The 16,824-nt window shown below is 41.6% G+C and overlaps 1 protein-coding gene across 1 annotated transcript in view; it reads left to right on the top strand.

The window, feature by feature from the left end:
• Positions 1-16,824, top strand: part of sema4ba (sema domain, immunoglobulin domain (Ig), transmembrane domain (TM) and short cytoplasmic domain, (semaphorin) 4Ba) — a 60,943-nt gene that overhangs the window by 31,622 nt on the left and 12,497 nt on the right. The window contains exons 9-11 of the mRNA XM_043677067.1: positions 1,252-1,402; positions 9,673-9,883; positions 16,201-16,316. Coding sequence (XP_043533002.1) covers positions 1,252-1,402; positions 9,673-9,883; positions 16,201-16,316 — 478 coding nt within the window. The remainder of the gene's footprint in view (positions 1-1,251; positions 1,403-9,672; positions 9,884-16,200; positions 16,317-16,824) is intronic.

Here is a 16,824-nt window from a genome sequence, read left to right as displayed (position 1 = left end):
GTGGGGGGGGGGGGGGGGGGGTGGGGGTGAGCGGGAGTTGGTGTTGGACAGGGTTTCTCCTGAACGGGGAGCGGACTTAACAGAAAGCCCCGAGCCCCAGAGGAGAGGCATTAAATCAATTAACTGAGTAATCAATTATCCGAACAAAATGGTGCCTGCCCATCTTATTTGGATAATCGAAGTTCTTCTGTATTGGGAAGCTCTAGCTTTCGGAGCACTGCTCCTTCGTCAAGTGGTTAAAGAGTTATGACTCTCCAGAACCACCTGATGAAGGAGCGTCGCTCCGAAAGCTAGTGCTTTCAAATAAACCTGTTTGACTATAACCTGGTGTTGTGTGATTTTTAACTTTGTACATTCCAGTCCAACACCAGAATCTCCAAATCATGGATACTATCCTGAACTTCCTTAGCTAATCAAGGTTATTTTATCCCCTTCCTAGATTCCTTTGTCCTTTGTTTTGAGTCATGAGCTATGTTCTGATAAACAGCTGTTCAGTGTTCATCAACCCCCTTTTTTCCAATAATCTTTACCCTGTCCATTCCAGGCAAATCTGGTTGGAACTGAGCATGAGTCAGGACACAGGCAGCAGAAATTTGGATGCTCTCATATTGAAAGCTGACCAATAATGTGTAGGAATAGTCTTGATTTAGAGACAAAGCATGGATAGGCATTTCAGCAGCAGATGGGCGGAGGCAGAGACAGAACTGGACAATGTTACAGAAGTGGAAATATGCAGCCTTTGTGTTGGCATGTGGATACGGCTGGATTACTCCTTACTGCATCACAGAAATAACGTGGCATTCATTCGTGATTTAGATATATGTATATGATTAACTAGGAGCTAATTATGCGATTTTACACTGAATCTCCTTGTTACTGACTTACAGTAACTGCTCACTTTGCTTTTATGAATCTTTCTCTCATACAGTTAAGATGACAAACAGAAACTGTGTATGAAATTTACAACATCCTGTTTAAATAAAAAAGGAGCAAGTGAGAAATGAACCTTTCAGTATTACTGTTTGGTTACACCTTGCAAAATTAGCAGTTGTTTTCTGTCACTTGTAGTAACAACTATCAGACTGTTTCTCTGTAGCTGGTACTAAACACCACAGTGTGAATGAGAGGATCACATTGAATAAAGTCACTGAAAGATTGATGGGTCTCTTTGACAGAGGAGACTGGAATTTGTATGAACTGGAAGGAGAGATAGAGAGTTGACCATTACATTTATTCTCTATTGCTTCTCAGGTACAAGGGCGGGGCAGCCTCTTCTGCTGTTTGTGCCTATTCTATGGAAGATATGAAGAAGGCCTTCAATGGAAGATACATGGAAGTGAACCGGGAGACACAGCAATGGTATCCTTACAATCATGTTGTTCCTGAACCAAGGCCAGGAGCTGTAAGTATCTCTAATAATTAAGAATGAGCCTTATTGAGTTTTGGAGGAATTAATTGACATTTTAATACAAAAGCCTTGATGCTTTATCTAGTGCCAAGTACATTGTGAAAGTAGTTCTGATTATATTCTAAATTATTCAATGATCTTTCTATTCATCAATTAAAACCTTGCATAGGGCCCCTATTTCCTGACAAAAGCTTAACTTCCTGTTATAGTGGTTTCTCATCATGGATTTCTTTCCTTACTGTAAGTAGCTATGTCAGTACTTCCCACATTGAACAGCACTTGAAGGAAGCATTAATGGAGGCCAAGTGCAGAATGTGCTCTGTGTGGTGTCTTCAATGTCCACCCTCCGAGTGGCTTGTCAGTACCACTACTGACCGAGCTGGTCAGATCATGAGGACTTAGCTGCTAGACTGGGTCTGCAGGAGGTCATGAAGGAGCCCACAGGAGGCAAGAACATACTTAAACCTGTTCTTACCAATCCACCTGTTGTAGATGAATGAGTATTGTTAGGATTGACCACCAATCTTATCTGCCACGGATGCATCTGCCCATGGCATCATTGGTGGCAGTGACCATGGCACAGGCCTTGTGGAGAGGAAAGCCTGCCTTCGTGTTGAGGATGTACAATTATACAGCATCATCTTGTGCTAAATGGGATAAACCTCAACCAGATCTAGCAACTCAAAACTGGGCATCCATGAGGTGCTGTAGGTCATCCTTACCAGGAGTGGTAGCACTATTACTGACAGAGCTGAAAATGTGTTGCTGGAAAAGCGTAGCAGGTCAGGTAGCACCCAAGGAGCAGGAGAATCGACGTTTCGAGCATGAGCCCTTCTTCAGGAATGGCTCATGCCCGAATCATCGATTCTCCTGCTACTTGGATGCTGCCTGACCTGCTGCGCTTTTCCAGCAACACATTTTCAGCTCTGATCTCCAGCATCTGCTGTCCTCACTTTCTCCTGCTGACAGAGCTGGTCAAGTTTGAAAGGTCATAACTGCTAGACTAAGTCTGTGTTGTCAAGTGTCGAGGGAACCACTACCTGACCACATCCTCACCAAGCTACCAGTTGTAGGTGAATCAGTCCGTGACAGTAATGTTAGGAGTGACCAAGGCAGAGCCTTTGGTGGACAAAGTGCCAACTTTAGATTGAGAATACTCCCCATTGTGTTGTGTAGCACCACCACTGTGCTCAATGGGATAGAAGTTGAACAAATCCGGCAGCTCAGAACTGGGTAACGAGGTGCTATCGGCCATCATCCACAACAGCCTAATTTGTCAGCAATAGCCCAGCATGCAGCTGATCCCATAGGGATTTCCTCTTTGAATGGATGATAGTTCTTCAATTCTCTTTGGCTACACAGATCCCCTTAACCAATAACCACCAAAACAAAGGAACTGCTTGTCCCACTGATACGTTCGAATGCTTACCATTTGAAAATCATTGAACACTCAGAGCTGACTAAACAATAACCTTTTCACTTCAGCAGAAGAAAGTTATTCATTCGCTGTGCCAGGGCTCTGTGAAATCCTGAAGATGTGAAGGATATTCGATGCATGTCATACATTGCTTGTCACAGAAATATTTGGAACAAAATTGCTCTGGTCGGTCTAATACAGCGCTACCTCCAAAATATTTTGCTGCAAATTTTATTCATATGCTGCAGACGTGTTGACATGTCTGACTTGTTGAAAGCAGTGTCGAGAGTGTGGTGCTGGAAAAGCACAGCAGGTCAGGTAGCATCTGAGGAGTAGGAGAATCGACGTTTCGGGCATAAGCCCTTCATCAGGAATGACTGTTGAAAGCAGTGCAGTTTGCTTTTGTCAATGCTGAAAGAGGTGGATGAAAACTACACTCACACAGCACAGGATAATCACTGTGAATGAAAAATTGTTTTAAAATTTGCTGCTGTAGAAAACTGTTTTAAGTTTAAATAAATGTTTCTGGCACTTATTTAGTCACCTGGAGCCAGTCGACCTGCCTCTCTCCCTCTTTCTCTCTCCATCCACATCCCCTACCATTCCATACACTCATGTAATAATGGTCTAATGATTGTGATAAATGGATTAAGATACACTTCAGTCATGATCTAACTGAATGACAGAATGCAGTCAAGGGGCTGAATGGCCTCTTAGAGTCATAGGGTCATAGAGATGTACAGCATGGAAACAGACCCTTCGGTCCAACCCGTCCATGCCGACTGGATATCCCAACTCAATCTAGTCCCACCTGCAAGCGCCTGGCCCATATCCCTCTAAACCCTTCCTATTCATATACCCATCCAAATGCCTCTTAAATGTTGCAATTGTACCAGCCTCCACCACTTCCTCTGGCAGCTCATTCCATACACATATCATGCTCTGTGTGAAAATGTTGCCCCTTATGTCCCTATTATATCCTTCCCCTCTCACCCTAAACCTATATGCCCTCTAGTTCTGGACTCTTATTATTATGCTTCTGAACTGTAACATATCCATTTTTCTTGGGAAAGCTACTGCTGCCCCATGACCTACAATTTATTAGCTACTTTGACAATTAACTCTGGATTCGCAAATGAAGTTATAAGGTCATAGGTTATAAATAGTCTTATCTTTTGTCAGTAGAAACGCAGATAAGAGCACATATAGCACCAGATGATTTAATGCACCGTGGCTTTGTTAATGGGAAATGATGGGAATTGGAGTGTTAATGACACATGGTAAAGAATACTTCCTTCACACCTTTCAAGCATCTAATGAGCTCCTTAAATGGAGGACAGTTCATTCATCCATCGGCAGATCAGTCAAAACTGTCTTTGTGATGACCCTGTGTCAAATTTCAAAATTTGTCATCACTGATCCCTGTGTGGAGATGGATCTGATTGGTATAATGGTGTAAAGCCAGGTTTTGTCATTAGGCAAGCTCTCAAATGATAACTAGCCGACAGAGCTCGCAAACAGAGACTTGAATATGAGAGAAACAAGAGTAAAACCATAATGGAACAGTAATTAACCTAAATTGGAATTAACCAAAATTAACCTAATTAACCTAAATTGGAAAACAAACTTGCATTAATATAGTAACCACCGTTTATTTCAAAACAATTTAAAGCAAGTGCTGCAACCACATTGCATACCACAAGGTTTTACCAACGGCACGATAGTAACTGATCAGATTGTCTAATCATGATAATCATTAAGAGAGAAAGAAAGGGCATGGCAATGGGGATAACCGCTCCCCCCCACCAACTCTTCTTCAAGAATCAAGTGTGGGATCCACCAGAAGGGACAGGAAGGTCCTCAGTTTAATGGTGCTGAAGGACAGCACCACCTACAATGTAGCACTTTTTCATACTGGAGTATAACGCATGAATTTTGTGCATAAGGTGACTTGAAACCAGACCCTTGCAGCTCAGAGGCAAGGGAGCTACCAAGTGCACCATGACTGTCATTATGAAGTGAAGTGGTGGGCATGGTAGAGATACTTTCAAAACAATAACACTTAGAAAAACAAGTTGGCAGAAAGTCATGCTCATGGACTACAATGGGTGCATGTTGGACAGTTTGCCACTATGTTACAAGGCAATGAGGAATGCAGAATAAACCTAGCTTTGGCAGTGGTGCTCACTTCCTAAAAATGAATGAAACATGAAAATGATTCAGACAAATCACCCCATCATCATGCAGTCTGGAAAACATGCAAATAGTAGGGGACTGTTGGAAAATGGGCAAAGGCAGATCTGCCCAGGGACCCCAACATCAGAAAAAAAAAGAATTGTGGATTTAACGAGAAGAGTATTGAATTTACTGGCTGTGGTATTGACAGTCAATTAGATCATGAACAGTTTTCATACTGAATATGTTATTTAAGAGCTACACCATCCGTATGTCACATCTCCCACATTCAGCTTTTTTCTATCAATGAATTATTGGTTGGAAGTCACAAATATAGCCTTGTCCATGCCAACTGTGTTTCTACATCAGAAATTAACACTCCCAGCTGACTTTGTCTCTCAATTTTGTAATAGTCTTTTAATTTAGGCATTTTTCAGTTTGAATAGCATGTTAACAATTGTATTCATTTTAAGAGGGAACACGTGTATATGCTGTTGATACCTATCATACAGCAACACATTGTCACACTGATTGATCCAGTTAAGGTGAACCTGCTTTCTTTTAAGAGTATTGTGAATATGTTTCTCCAATAAAATATAGTTTTGTGGATGCAGAGAATTTGAGTATTCCTGAAAAAAGGTATAGTTTTTCAAATCTTTTCATTTTGCAGTCATTAGGACAATTTACAAGAAATATGAAAGAAATGAGTAGACAAATATTGTATGAGAGGAGAGTGCTGATTGTTTGGAAAGTGAGCTCTGAGTGGAAGAGATGTCATCATGGAGAGTGCACCAGTAAATATGATTGGCAGTTAACTGCCAAGGTTTTGGTTACAATTTAAATAAGGCAGATTGCTTCTTACTGGTCATGGTATTGCCCTGAGCAACAAATGAGAAAGTGGCTGCCACCTATTTTGTTGTGTTGAAATGTGAGCAGTATGTATGGAAGTTCTTTCTGTCTGCAAAGAGCAGAACCCTTCTTTATTAAGGAAACCAGAGCATCGAAGGAAACCCACACAGACGCAGGAAAATTGTGCGAACTCCACATAGACAGTCACCCAGGACTGGAATCAAACCTAACTTCCTGGCGTAGTGAGGCAGCAGTGCTAACCACTATGTCACCATGCCATATATGACTCCTACTAGTGAAGGGTTTCCCCTGATTCCCTGAAGTTTTACGAGGGTTCTTTGACGCTGTACTTGATCATATGCTGCCTTGATGTCAAGGGCCATCACTCTCACCCTCACCGTGAGAGGTAAGGTCTTTTGTCCGTGTTTGGACCAGGGCTGTAATGAGGTCAGGATCTGAGTGGTCCTAGTAACATCTAAATTGAGCATCAATAGTAGGTTATTGTTTTGAAAGTGGCACTTAATGATACTGTCAATGACCCATTCCGTCACTTTGCTGATGATAGAGATTGGACAGATCATCTGGTCGGGTTGGATGTGTCCTGCATTTGTTACGGGAGCATACCTGAGTAATTTTCCGTACTGTTACATAGATGCCAGTGTTGTGGCTGGAGTAGAAGAGCTGTAATAGAAGGAGCTGGAGCACAGATTTGCCGGAATATTGTCAGGGCCAGTAGCCTTTACAGTCTATAGTGTCTTCAGCCTTTTCTTAGAATCACACAGAGTGGCTTAAGACTGACATCCATATTGCCTGGAGCCTGAGGAGGAGTCCAAGATGGATCATCCAATTGACAACCTTGGCTAAAGATTGGTAAAAAGAACTTGAAGCTTGTGTTTTGCATCGATGTGCTGGGTGCCTCCATCCTTGGGGATGAGGGATATTTGTGAAGCCTCTGCCACCTGCCAGTTGTTTAATTGCCCAGCACTATTCATAGCTGGAACTGGCAGCATTGCTGAGCTTCAGTCAGATTCATTGGTTGTGGAATCAATCAGCCCTGCCTATTGCTTGCTCCTTCCACTAGTTGTTGTTGGTGCAGAAAGTTGACACATCATTTCTAGATAAGTCTGGTGCAGCTCCTAGGAGGCTCATCTGCACTCTTAATTAAACCAGGATCGGCCACTCAGCTCAATGGTGGAGTGGGCGTGACTAATTACCCATTATACCAATCAGATTCACCTCTACATGGAGATCAATGATGACAAGGTTTTGAACTTTGACACCGAGTCATCACAAAGACAGTTTTGACTGGTCTGCCAATGAATGAATGAGCTGTCCTCCATTTAAGGAGCTCATTAAATGCTTGAAAGGTGTGAAGAAAATATTCTTTTCCATGTGTCATTAACTCTCCAATTCCCATCATTTCCTATTAACAAAGTCACGGTACATTAAATCATCTGGCGCTTTAATTGCTCTTATCTGTGTTTCTACTGGCGAAGGATAAGACTGTCTATAACCTATGACTTTATAACTTCATTTGCGAATCCAGCCCTGTCAAAGTAGCAAAAAAAAATGTAAAATGTAAGACTTGGGGCAGCAGTAGGTTTCCCAAGCAAAATGGATATGTTACAATTCAAAAGCATAATAGTAAGAGGCCATTCAGCCCCTTGACTGCATTCTGCCATTCAGTTAGATCATGACTGAAATGTATCTTAAAACATTTATCATAATCATTGGACCTATACCATGACTGTACAGAACCAGTGGAGAGGGGAGAGAGAGAGAGAGAGATGTCTACTGGCTCCAGGTGACTAAATAGGTGCCAGAAACATTTATTTATATTGCAACTTAAAAGAGTTTCCTACAGCAGCAGATTTTAAAACTATGTTTATCCTGTGCTGTGTGACTATAGTTTTCATCCACCTCTTTCAGCATTGATAGAAGTAAATTGCACTGCTTTCAACATGTTGAACATGTCAACATCTGCTGGTACAGCACATGAATAAAATTTGCAGCAAAATATTTTGGAAGTTGCGCTGCATTAGACAGACCAGAGCAATTTTGTTCCAAATATTTCTGTGATAAAGACTGTGCCACATGGATCGAATATCCTTCACATCTTCAGGATTTCCCAGACCCCTGGCACAGCAAAAGAGTAACTTTCTTCTGCTGAAGTGAAAAGGTTGTTGTTTAGTCAGCTGTAAGTGTTCACTGATTTGCAAATGGTAAGCACTCAAAGATATCAATGGGATAAGTAGTTCCTTTGTTTTGGTGGCTATTGGTTGTGGAAGACTGTGACATGTAAGTAGCTCACGTGACCACGCACTTGAGTGAAATAAACTTGCTGAGTTCTGGAGATAGACAAAGTGGATTGTTCTAGAGAGCAAGCTTGAGGTCACTGGCCTGATTGGCCTTTGCCTGGGCTGTAATTGTTCAATAAATTTGCAGAGGAACTAGAGACGCTGACATTGTTCATTTTGAAAGAACAAAAGTAGAGGGGAGACTTTTAACAGAGATGTTCAAAGTTATATCATCTTTGTTGAAATAAGATGGTGACATTTCGGAATAAGAAAGGTTTCCAGAGATATGGGCCAAATGCTGACAAATGGGACTAGATTAGGTTGAGATACCTGGTTGGCATGGATGAGTTGGACCAAAGGGTCTGTTTCCATGCTCTGCCTCTCTCTGACTTTATGACTGTATTGTATGGGTAAAATGGAGTAAAATGTGTTGAGTTTGCACTTTCTCTCTGTGTCTGTGTGGGTTTCCTCCAGGTGCTCTGGTTTTCTCCCACAGTCCAAAGATGTACAGGTTAGGTGGAAGGGCCATGCTAAATTGCCCCATTGTGCCCAGGAATTTGCAGGTTACGTGGGTTAGTCATTGCTAAAAAAAAGGGCTACAGGGATAGGTTGAGGGCCTGGGTCTGAGTGGGATGATCTTTCGAGGATTGGTGCAGATTCACTGGCCTCTTTCCACACTGTAGGAATTCTATGGCTTTAAACTGTCTGTTCATCTCCAATATAAATTGAAGTCAGAAATCTAGAAGATACCTAATTATCATTTCTCCAAAGCCAGTGAGATTCACATTGCCTTTTGGCTTTGAGAAAATAAAGGTCCACAGGAAGCCATTGTAGGATCCAGTGACAGATCTTCTTGAAAATATTACTGCATTTAACAGACTGGTGCAGTCTGAAAGATTCTGAGAGAGAGGGAGAGAAAGAGAGAGAGGGTAAATCTTTATAGTTCACCACACACAAAAGTTGGTGGAAGTCTGTATTCAGACTGAAGAGATTGAAGTTGTAAGAAGCAAATGGAAGATGCACTTAGCTTTAGATGAAGAGACGAATCTCTAAGTAGCTGTAAAAACCATTTGAGGAATTTGAAGTCATCAGACTGAGAAAGGAAAAGGGCGGAATATGGTCCTTGGGAGCTAACGATCACTTTGGACATGAGATTAGAATCTTTGTTTAAGGGGTAATGTACAGTATAACCGTGGAGGTTAATTTTCAGTTGTTCAAAATGTTAAATGGGGAGGTACATGTTCTCCTCTGTATTTTTCAGGATACATTGCCTACTGAATAGCGTTTAGTCAATGCTGCTTTAAGATTGCATGTTATAGTAAAAGCATTAAAACATGAAATGTTGTGTGGTTCTTTCAGTCATTCATTGGAAGTTTGAAAAGTTATCAAAATCTTTGGGGATTGTAACAGCTTTCAGCAAAGTATAGATAGAACCTATTTCTATTGACCAGTAACCCAGCTGTTGTTACTATCCATTAGACATGCTTATTGTTAACTAATACCCTTTCTGGTGTTATACCTCACAGTGCATTACAAATACAGCAAGAGCCATGAACATAAATTCTTCATTCCAAATGCCAGACAAGGTGCTGAATTTTGCAAAAGATCACTTTCTGATGGAAGAGATTGTCAGGAGCCAGCCCTTGCTGATGAAGAAACATATGAAGTACATCCAGATCACTGTGGACAGAGTGCAGACTATCTCGGGTTATTATGACGTACTGTTTCTGGGCACAGGTAAAGAGAATCTGATACTTCTCTCTATACTAGTTAGTTCATGAGGAATTCTTGAAAATGTAATCCTTTATGAAAACAAAGAAAGTTTATTTGTTTATTCTTCCATGGGATGTGTAACATTGCTCACAAAGCCCATGGTTATTGCCTCTTTGAACTGTGTGGTCTGCTAGGCTATTTAGTTAAGTCAACAATATCACTGTGGATCTGGAGTCTTTTCTGTAGTCGCAGCTGCTTACCTAGTCTCTTTTGTATTTATTGTGCTGTGGAGACTGCTGTTCTCCCTAAAGGCTAAAGCAAATAAAGATAGCGGATTTCCTTTCTCAAAGGACTTTAGTGAATCAGATTGGTTTTTACAACAGTTGAAGATGTTTCCCCACTTGTGAGACCCCTCTTTGCCCAGGAAGTGTTTAGGATGCTAGCAGGGAAAACCCAACGGTGGCTACAGTATCCCATTTGTTCCTGCCAATCACATTTGAATTTGTCTCAACTACACTCTAATGCAGTATATAGCAGACCCCAATCACTTGCATAAATTATGGTTCTCTATCTTTTCAAGAATGAAAATAATTTGGTTAAGATCTCTCATGGTTATTAAAACATCTTTTAAATCTCTTCAATTGTGTCTCTCAGGTGAACAGGTTCGGTGACTCAATGGTTAGTACTGCTGCCTCACAGTGCCAGGGAACCAGGTTCAATTCCTGTCTCGGGTAACTGTTTGTGTGGAGTTTCCACATTCTCCCACTGTCTGGGTGTTCTGGTTTCCTCTCACAGTCTAAAGATGTGCAGGTTAGGTGAATTGGCCATGCTAAATTGCCTGTAGTGTTAGGGGTAGGGGAATGGGTCTGGGTGGGTTGTTCTTTGGAGGGTCGGTGTGGACTTGTTGGGCGGAAGGGCCTGTTTCCACACCGTAGGGAATCTAATCTAATCTCATTCCTGAAACTGTTTTGCACCTTCTCTACTGCCTTTGAATCTTCCTAATGTGTGGTGCCCAGGGTTGGTCTCAATATTTCATTTGAGACTGACCAGAATTTCATAAAGGTACCTTTATTGCCATTTTACCGCATGAGTCTATTTATAAAACACAGAATGCCAAATGCCTTGTTAACCCTTTCTCAAACACACTTATCCTGCCTGGCCAGACATGTTTAAGGGTGAACTACATGAGGAATAAAGAATGTGAACATAGATACAAGCATACAAAGTGAGAGCTGAAGTGACCACTTAGCCATTCAAGCCTGCTCTACCATTCAACGCCTTTCTGATGAAGAGCTTTTGCCCGAAACGTTGATTCTCCTGCTCCTCGGATGCTGCCTGACCTGCTGTGCTTTTCCAGCACCACACTCTCGGCTCTAATCTCCAGAATCTGCAATACTCACATTCACCTCGCCTCCACTCAATATATCAGCTAGTCATGGCTGATTTGAATACTGTATGTCCCCTCCTTTACCCGGTAACTGTTCATCCACTTGCTCATCGAAAATCCATCCACCACTATCTTCAAAATATTCCAAGACTCTGCTCCCACTGCCATTTGAACTTGAGAGTTTCAAAGATGCATGACACTCTGAGAGAGAAAAAAAAATCTTCTGATATCTATCTTAAATTGGGCAACCCCTTGTTTTTAAAAAGTGACCCTTAATTCTAGATTCTTCCACAAGAGGAAACATCCACTCTCCATGAACTCTGTCAAGATCCCTCAGGATATTACATGTTCCAATCAAGTGATTCTTTCTGAATTCCAGTAGATACAACCTAGATCTGTCCAGCCTCCCCTCATTAGACAACCAGCCCATCCAGATATTAGTCTTGTAAACCTTCCAATACATTTAGATCTTTCCTTAAATAAAGTGAACATTACTCAGTACTCCAGGTGTACTCTCACTAATGCACTATATAATTAAAGTAAGACCTCCCTACTTCTGTATTCAATTTTCTTCACAATAAGTAATAACCTTCAATTAGCTTTCCCAATTACTTGCTGTATCGGCATACCAACCTTTTGTAATTCATGCGTGAGGACACCCTAGTGTCTCAATGCTACTCTAGCCAGTGATGTCCACATCTCATGAAATTAATGAAAAAGAACAAAGAAAATTTACAGCCCAGGAACAGGCCCTTCGGCCCTCCAAGCCTGAGCTGATCCAAATCCACTGACTAAACCGATCGCCCAACTCCTAAGCACCTGTATCCCACTGCTCCCCACCTACTCATGCATCTGTCCAGACACACCTTAAATGAATCTACCGTGCCTGCCTCTACTACCTCTGCTGGCAATGCATTCCAGGCACCTACCACCCTCTGTATAAAGTATTTGCCACGTACATCCTCCTTAAACTTTTTACCTCTTACCTTGAACGTGTGACCTCTCGTTATTGAATCCTTCACCCTGGGAAAAAGCTTATCTCTATCCACCCTGTCTATACCCTTCATGATTTTGTAGACCTCAGTCAGGTCCCTCCCAATCTCCTTTTTTCTAATGAAAACAATCCTAACCTACTCAACCTCTCTTTATAGTTATCACCTTCTATACCAGGCACCATCCTTGTAAACCTTCTCTGCACCTTCTCCAAAGTGTCCACATCCTTTTGGTAATGTGGTGACCAGAACTGTACACAGTATTCTAAATGCAGCCGAACCAATGTCTTGTACAATTTTAACATGAGCTGCCAGCTCTTATACTCAATACCCCGTCCGATGAAGGCAAGCATACCATATGCCTTCTTGACCACTCTATCCATCTGTGCAGCCACCTTCAGAGTACAGTGGACCTCAACTCCCAGATCTCTCTGCTCATCAACGTTTCCCAAGCCTCTTCCATTTATAGTATAGTTTGCTCTAGTATTAGATTTCCCAAAATGCATCTCCTCACGTTTGCCTGGATTGAACTCCATTGGCCACTTTTCCGCCCAACTCTCCAGTCTATCTATATTCTCCTATACTCTTTGACAGTCCCCTATGCTTTCTGCTACTCCACCAATCTTCGTGTCATCTGCAAACTTACTGATCAGACCAACAATGGCCTCTTTTAGATCGTTGATGTATATTAAAAAAAACAGTGGCCCCAGCATGATCCCTGTGGAACACCACTGGTCACCTTTCTCCATTTCGAGAAAATCCCTTCAACTACTACTCTCTGTCTCCAATTGCTCAACCAGTTCTTTTTCCACCTAGCTAGAACACCCTGCACACCATGTGACTTCAACAAAACTTCCAGATCTCTCTGCACCTCAAAGCTCTGCATTCCCTCACCATTGTAATAAAATGTTTTCTTTTGATTGGGACAACATGGTGGCTTTGGTTAGTTCTGCTGCCTCACAGCGCTAGGGATCTGAGTTCGATTCCAGCCTTGGACGACTGTCTGTGTGGAGTTTGCTCATTTTCCCTGTGTCTGTGTGGGCTTCCTCCCACAATCACAAAGATGTGTGGGTCAGGTGAATTGGCCACGCTAAATTGCCCATAGCGTTAGGTGCGTTAGTCAGAGGGAAATGGGTCTGGGTGGGTTACTGTTCGGAGGGTCGGTGTGGACCTGTTGGGCTCCACACTGTAGAGAATCTAATCTATATGTTTACAAGGTGAGGTAAAGCAAAGTAGGAAGTGAATGATATGGAACATCAATACCAGCATTGACCAGTTGGGCAAAATGGTCTGTTTCGGTGCTGAATGAATTTAATTGATTGTGTAAAATCAATAATTGATTGATAAAACAATGTGTCTGATCCCATTTGCCATTAACCTTGTGCCTTGCTGCTTGCTATAGGAGTTGGACATGAGCAATGTAATTCTAGAAACTGAAGAGTGTGTCACAGATTTCAAATTAAGCAAGAAGAACAGTTTTCTGACCTTTTCCCCTCAAAGCTTGATCCTCTGACGTTGACATTTAGCAGAACATAATCACAAAAGCATTCTGGATTGCTACAGGCTGAACCTCTTTTTGTCCTCAATATAAATATATTTATATTTGATGCAGTGTTCTATCTGCTTCGGAATGAGTCAAAACCAGAGTCGTATTTTGTGCAAACACAGCATTCAAAGTAAGGGACCTCACCCAGGAGCAAAACCAACAATAAGTAAAACAAAGGCACAACATACAAAGGGAAAAGGATTCTCAGGAAGGTTTGGAAAATCTGATCACCTACGGGCACACCTTGAATCTTGTCTAATCTCTCAGCCTAAGTTGCAACTTTAGCCATCTGTGAGGAAGACCCATTCCTGTGTTCACAGACACTAAGCCCACCTGGGTCTTCGATGTCTGAGGTTTAATGTCCACCCGGGGTCAGCATTGGGACCAGTGGGGTCTCCGTTGCAGAGCTAGAGGTAATGTATGGGGAGACTGAATTTGAATACGATGGCACTGATGATGCTGATTTGATTTATCATCATCACATGTACTGACGTATAGTGAAAAGGAGGAAGGGTCACTCGAGCCGAAACATTAACTCTGATTTCTCTCCACAGATGCTGCAAGACCTGCTGAGCTTTTCTAGCAATTCCTGTCTGTTTCTGATTTACAGCGAAAAGTATTGGTTTGCTTGCTAACCAGACAAATCCTACCTTACATACTTATATCAGGGTAATAGAGCAGAATGCAGAATCTCGTGCTGTATAGTGTTTAATATTTGTAGAATATGATGTTGAAGGATTCTCACCCCACACGGGTTGGTGTTCAGCTAGTAGATGTTGTCGTACATTGAAGCCGTCAGGTCTGGAGTATCCAGGGTCATTCCCTTGGACTGTGTAAAGAGGATCAAAGGACAGAGAGATCCGTCCTGCTGTTCCAACACTCAGGAAATCAAAGATAAAACACCTTGAGATCCCCATTCTCCTTGAGTTGTACTTATTGTTGATTGTGCTCTAGTTTTCAAGATATTCAGCTTTGCTAAATGCTTAGGCAATTGAGCACAAAAGGGTTAACCCTTCAGCTGATAAATTGCGTACTGCTAATAAAAGGGGCTGTTGTTGTCTCTGAGCCAGAAGCCTTGGGTTCAGGCTAGAAATGTGTAATGTCTTCACTGTACAGATTGAATAGAAATATTTAAAATGCCAGTAAATGAGGAAAGACAGACCTGTTCATGCTACCTGTGTAACTGCAGCTGGATCATTGTCTGTACTGCTATGGACCAGGCCAGACCCCTCCAAACATTTCAAGAAGGAAGCCCAGGCCCTAATTTTGCCAGTTGTTTTAAGCAGGTGAAAAGTGGATGTTCCAGGAGAAATTCTGCTGGTCAAACCACTTAGTTTTGAACAAAACAGAATTTATTTACAAGATTACTGAATGAAACACAAACAAAAAAGAAAAGAATAAAGAATAACTTAACCTTTCCGCAAACCCAACAGATCATCCCAACTTAACGATGCTGTTCCAGATACTTGCGATAATCCTCATAAACACCCCTTGGCACAAAAGGTAAAATTAAAGACAGGTTCTTACAGGAGAGAAGGCAGAGAGAGAGTACCAACCTGGACCTGTGTCTTTGGGTCCAGCAGCTTTTTTCCCACACTACTGCTGAAAACCAAACCAAACCAGAGTTAAGCTGAGCTGGGACAACTGGCCACTCCCCTTTCATTGAGGCGAAAGTGAGGACTGCAGATATTGGAGGTCAGAGTCAAGATCAGAGCGGTGCTGGAAAAGCATAGCAGGTCAGGCAGCATCCGAGGAGCAGGAAAATCGACGTTTTGGGCAAAAGCCCTTCATCAGGTGCTTTTCCAGCACCACTCTAATCTTAACTCCCCTTTTATTGTACGGGCTTTTGCCCAAAACGTCGATTTTCCTGCTCCTCGGATGCTGCCTGACCTGCTATGCTTTTCCAGCACCACTCTAATCTTAACTCCCCTTTTATTGTACAAGTGTTGTTATTTTAACTGGAAAGCCTTCTCCCTGAGGCAGTATCTGTTAGCTACTATCAAATTGCCCTTAAAATCCTTCAACCCAGACTTTTCGGAGTCTGTGTCATTTACAACCTCACTTACAAAAAAGCCAAGGACAGCATAACCTTGCTAAAAGAGCAACTTCATCGCAGTACCAATGGATGGATTTTCATAGAAAGCTGTCTTTTAAGGCTGGTAACCCAAAAACGTAATGTGTGATTTAAAAATATTCAGTAGTCGAAAGAGAAATCAGTGTTTGAAGTTAGATTCCTAATATCCTGAGGGACTGTCAATTCGTTGGATACTGTCAGATTCATAAAGGAATAAGATATCTTAATCAGAATGTTTCTTATGTTCACAGGAGGTGAAATTTATTTACATGAAATGGTAATGTTGCTGTTGGATTTTTATTACATTGCACTTTAAAAAAAAATTGTTTATTTTTTTGACAGAAAATGGAATATTGCACAAAGCTATAAACGTGAATCATAAGGTTCATATTATTGAGGAAATTACTGTCTTTGCTGAACCACAGCCCGTGCAGAATCTGATATTGGATTCGAAACAGGTACAAATTTCATTGCGATTCACTCTTATTTTTCTGAAGAAGGAAAAACAAACAGCTCCCACCTTAGCGATAACAGATGCTGGGACACAGCTCATTTACTAAAAAGCTATTTACTTTCAATCTTTTTATCAGCAGCCAATCACGGGGAGAGTAATAAGGTCATCTTCCTTCCTCTAACCCCTGTCAATTCTTTTCATTGAATTTGGGTTTTGAACCACAAGAGGATCCTCACTAGAGGCTGATGAGGAAAGAAATGGTAAATTAAAATAAGATGGAAACAGAGTATTTTTTAAGACTGTTGTTTTTGTAAGTTCCCACTCTTCATTTTGAAAATGGTATTGCAAAGTAGAAAGATTTGCAGACTGATTAAGAATTGGAAACGTGAACACTTCTTCCATTAGCTCAACTATAACAATCAATTATAGGGCCCTATGGATTCTATTTAGGTTACTCCTATATGCAGGATGGTTTTATAGACTCCCACTATCTACATGATGATGATCTAGGA

Source organism: Chiloscyllium plagiosum, chromosome 36 (genome assembly GCF_004010195.1).
Source record: "Chiloscyllium plagiosum isolate BGI_BamShark_2017 chromosome 36, ASM401019v2, whole genome shotgun sequence".
Lineage (NCBI taxonomy): Eukaryota > Metazoa > Chordata > Chondrichthyes > Orectolobiformes > Hemiscylliidae > Chiloscyllium > Chiloscyllium plagiosum.
This window is presented reverse-complemented; position numbering and strand designations above follow the sequence as displayed.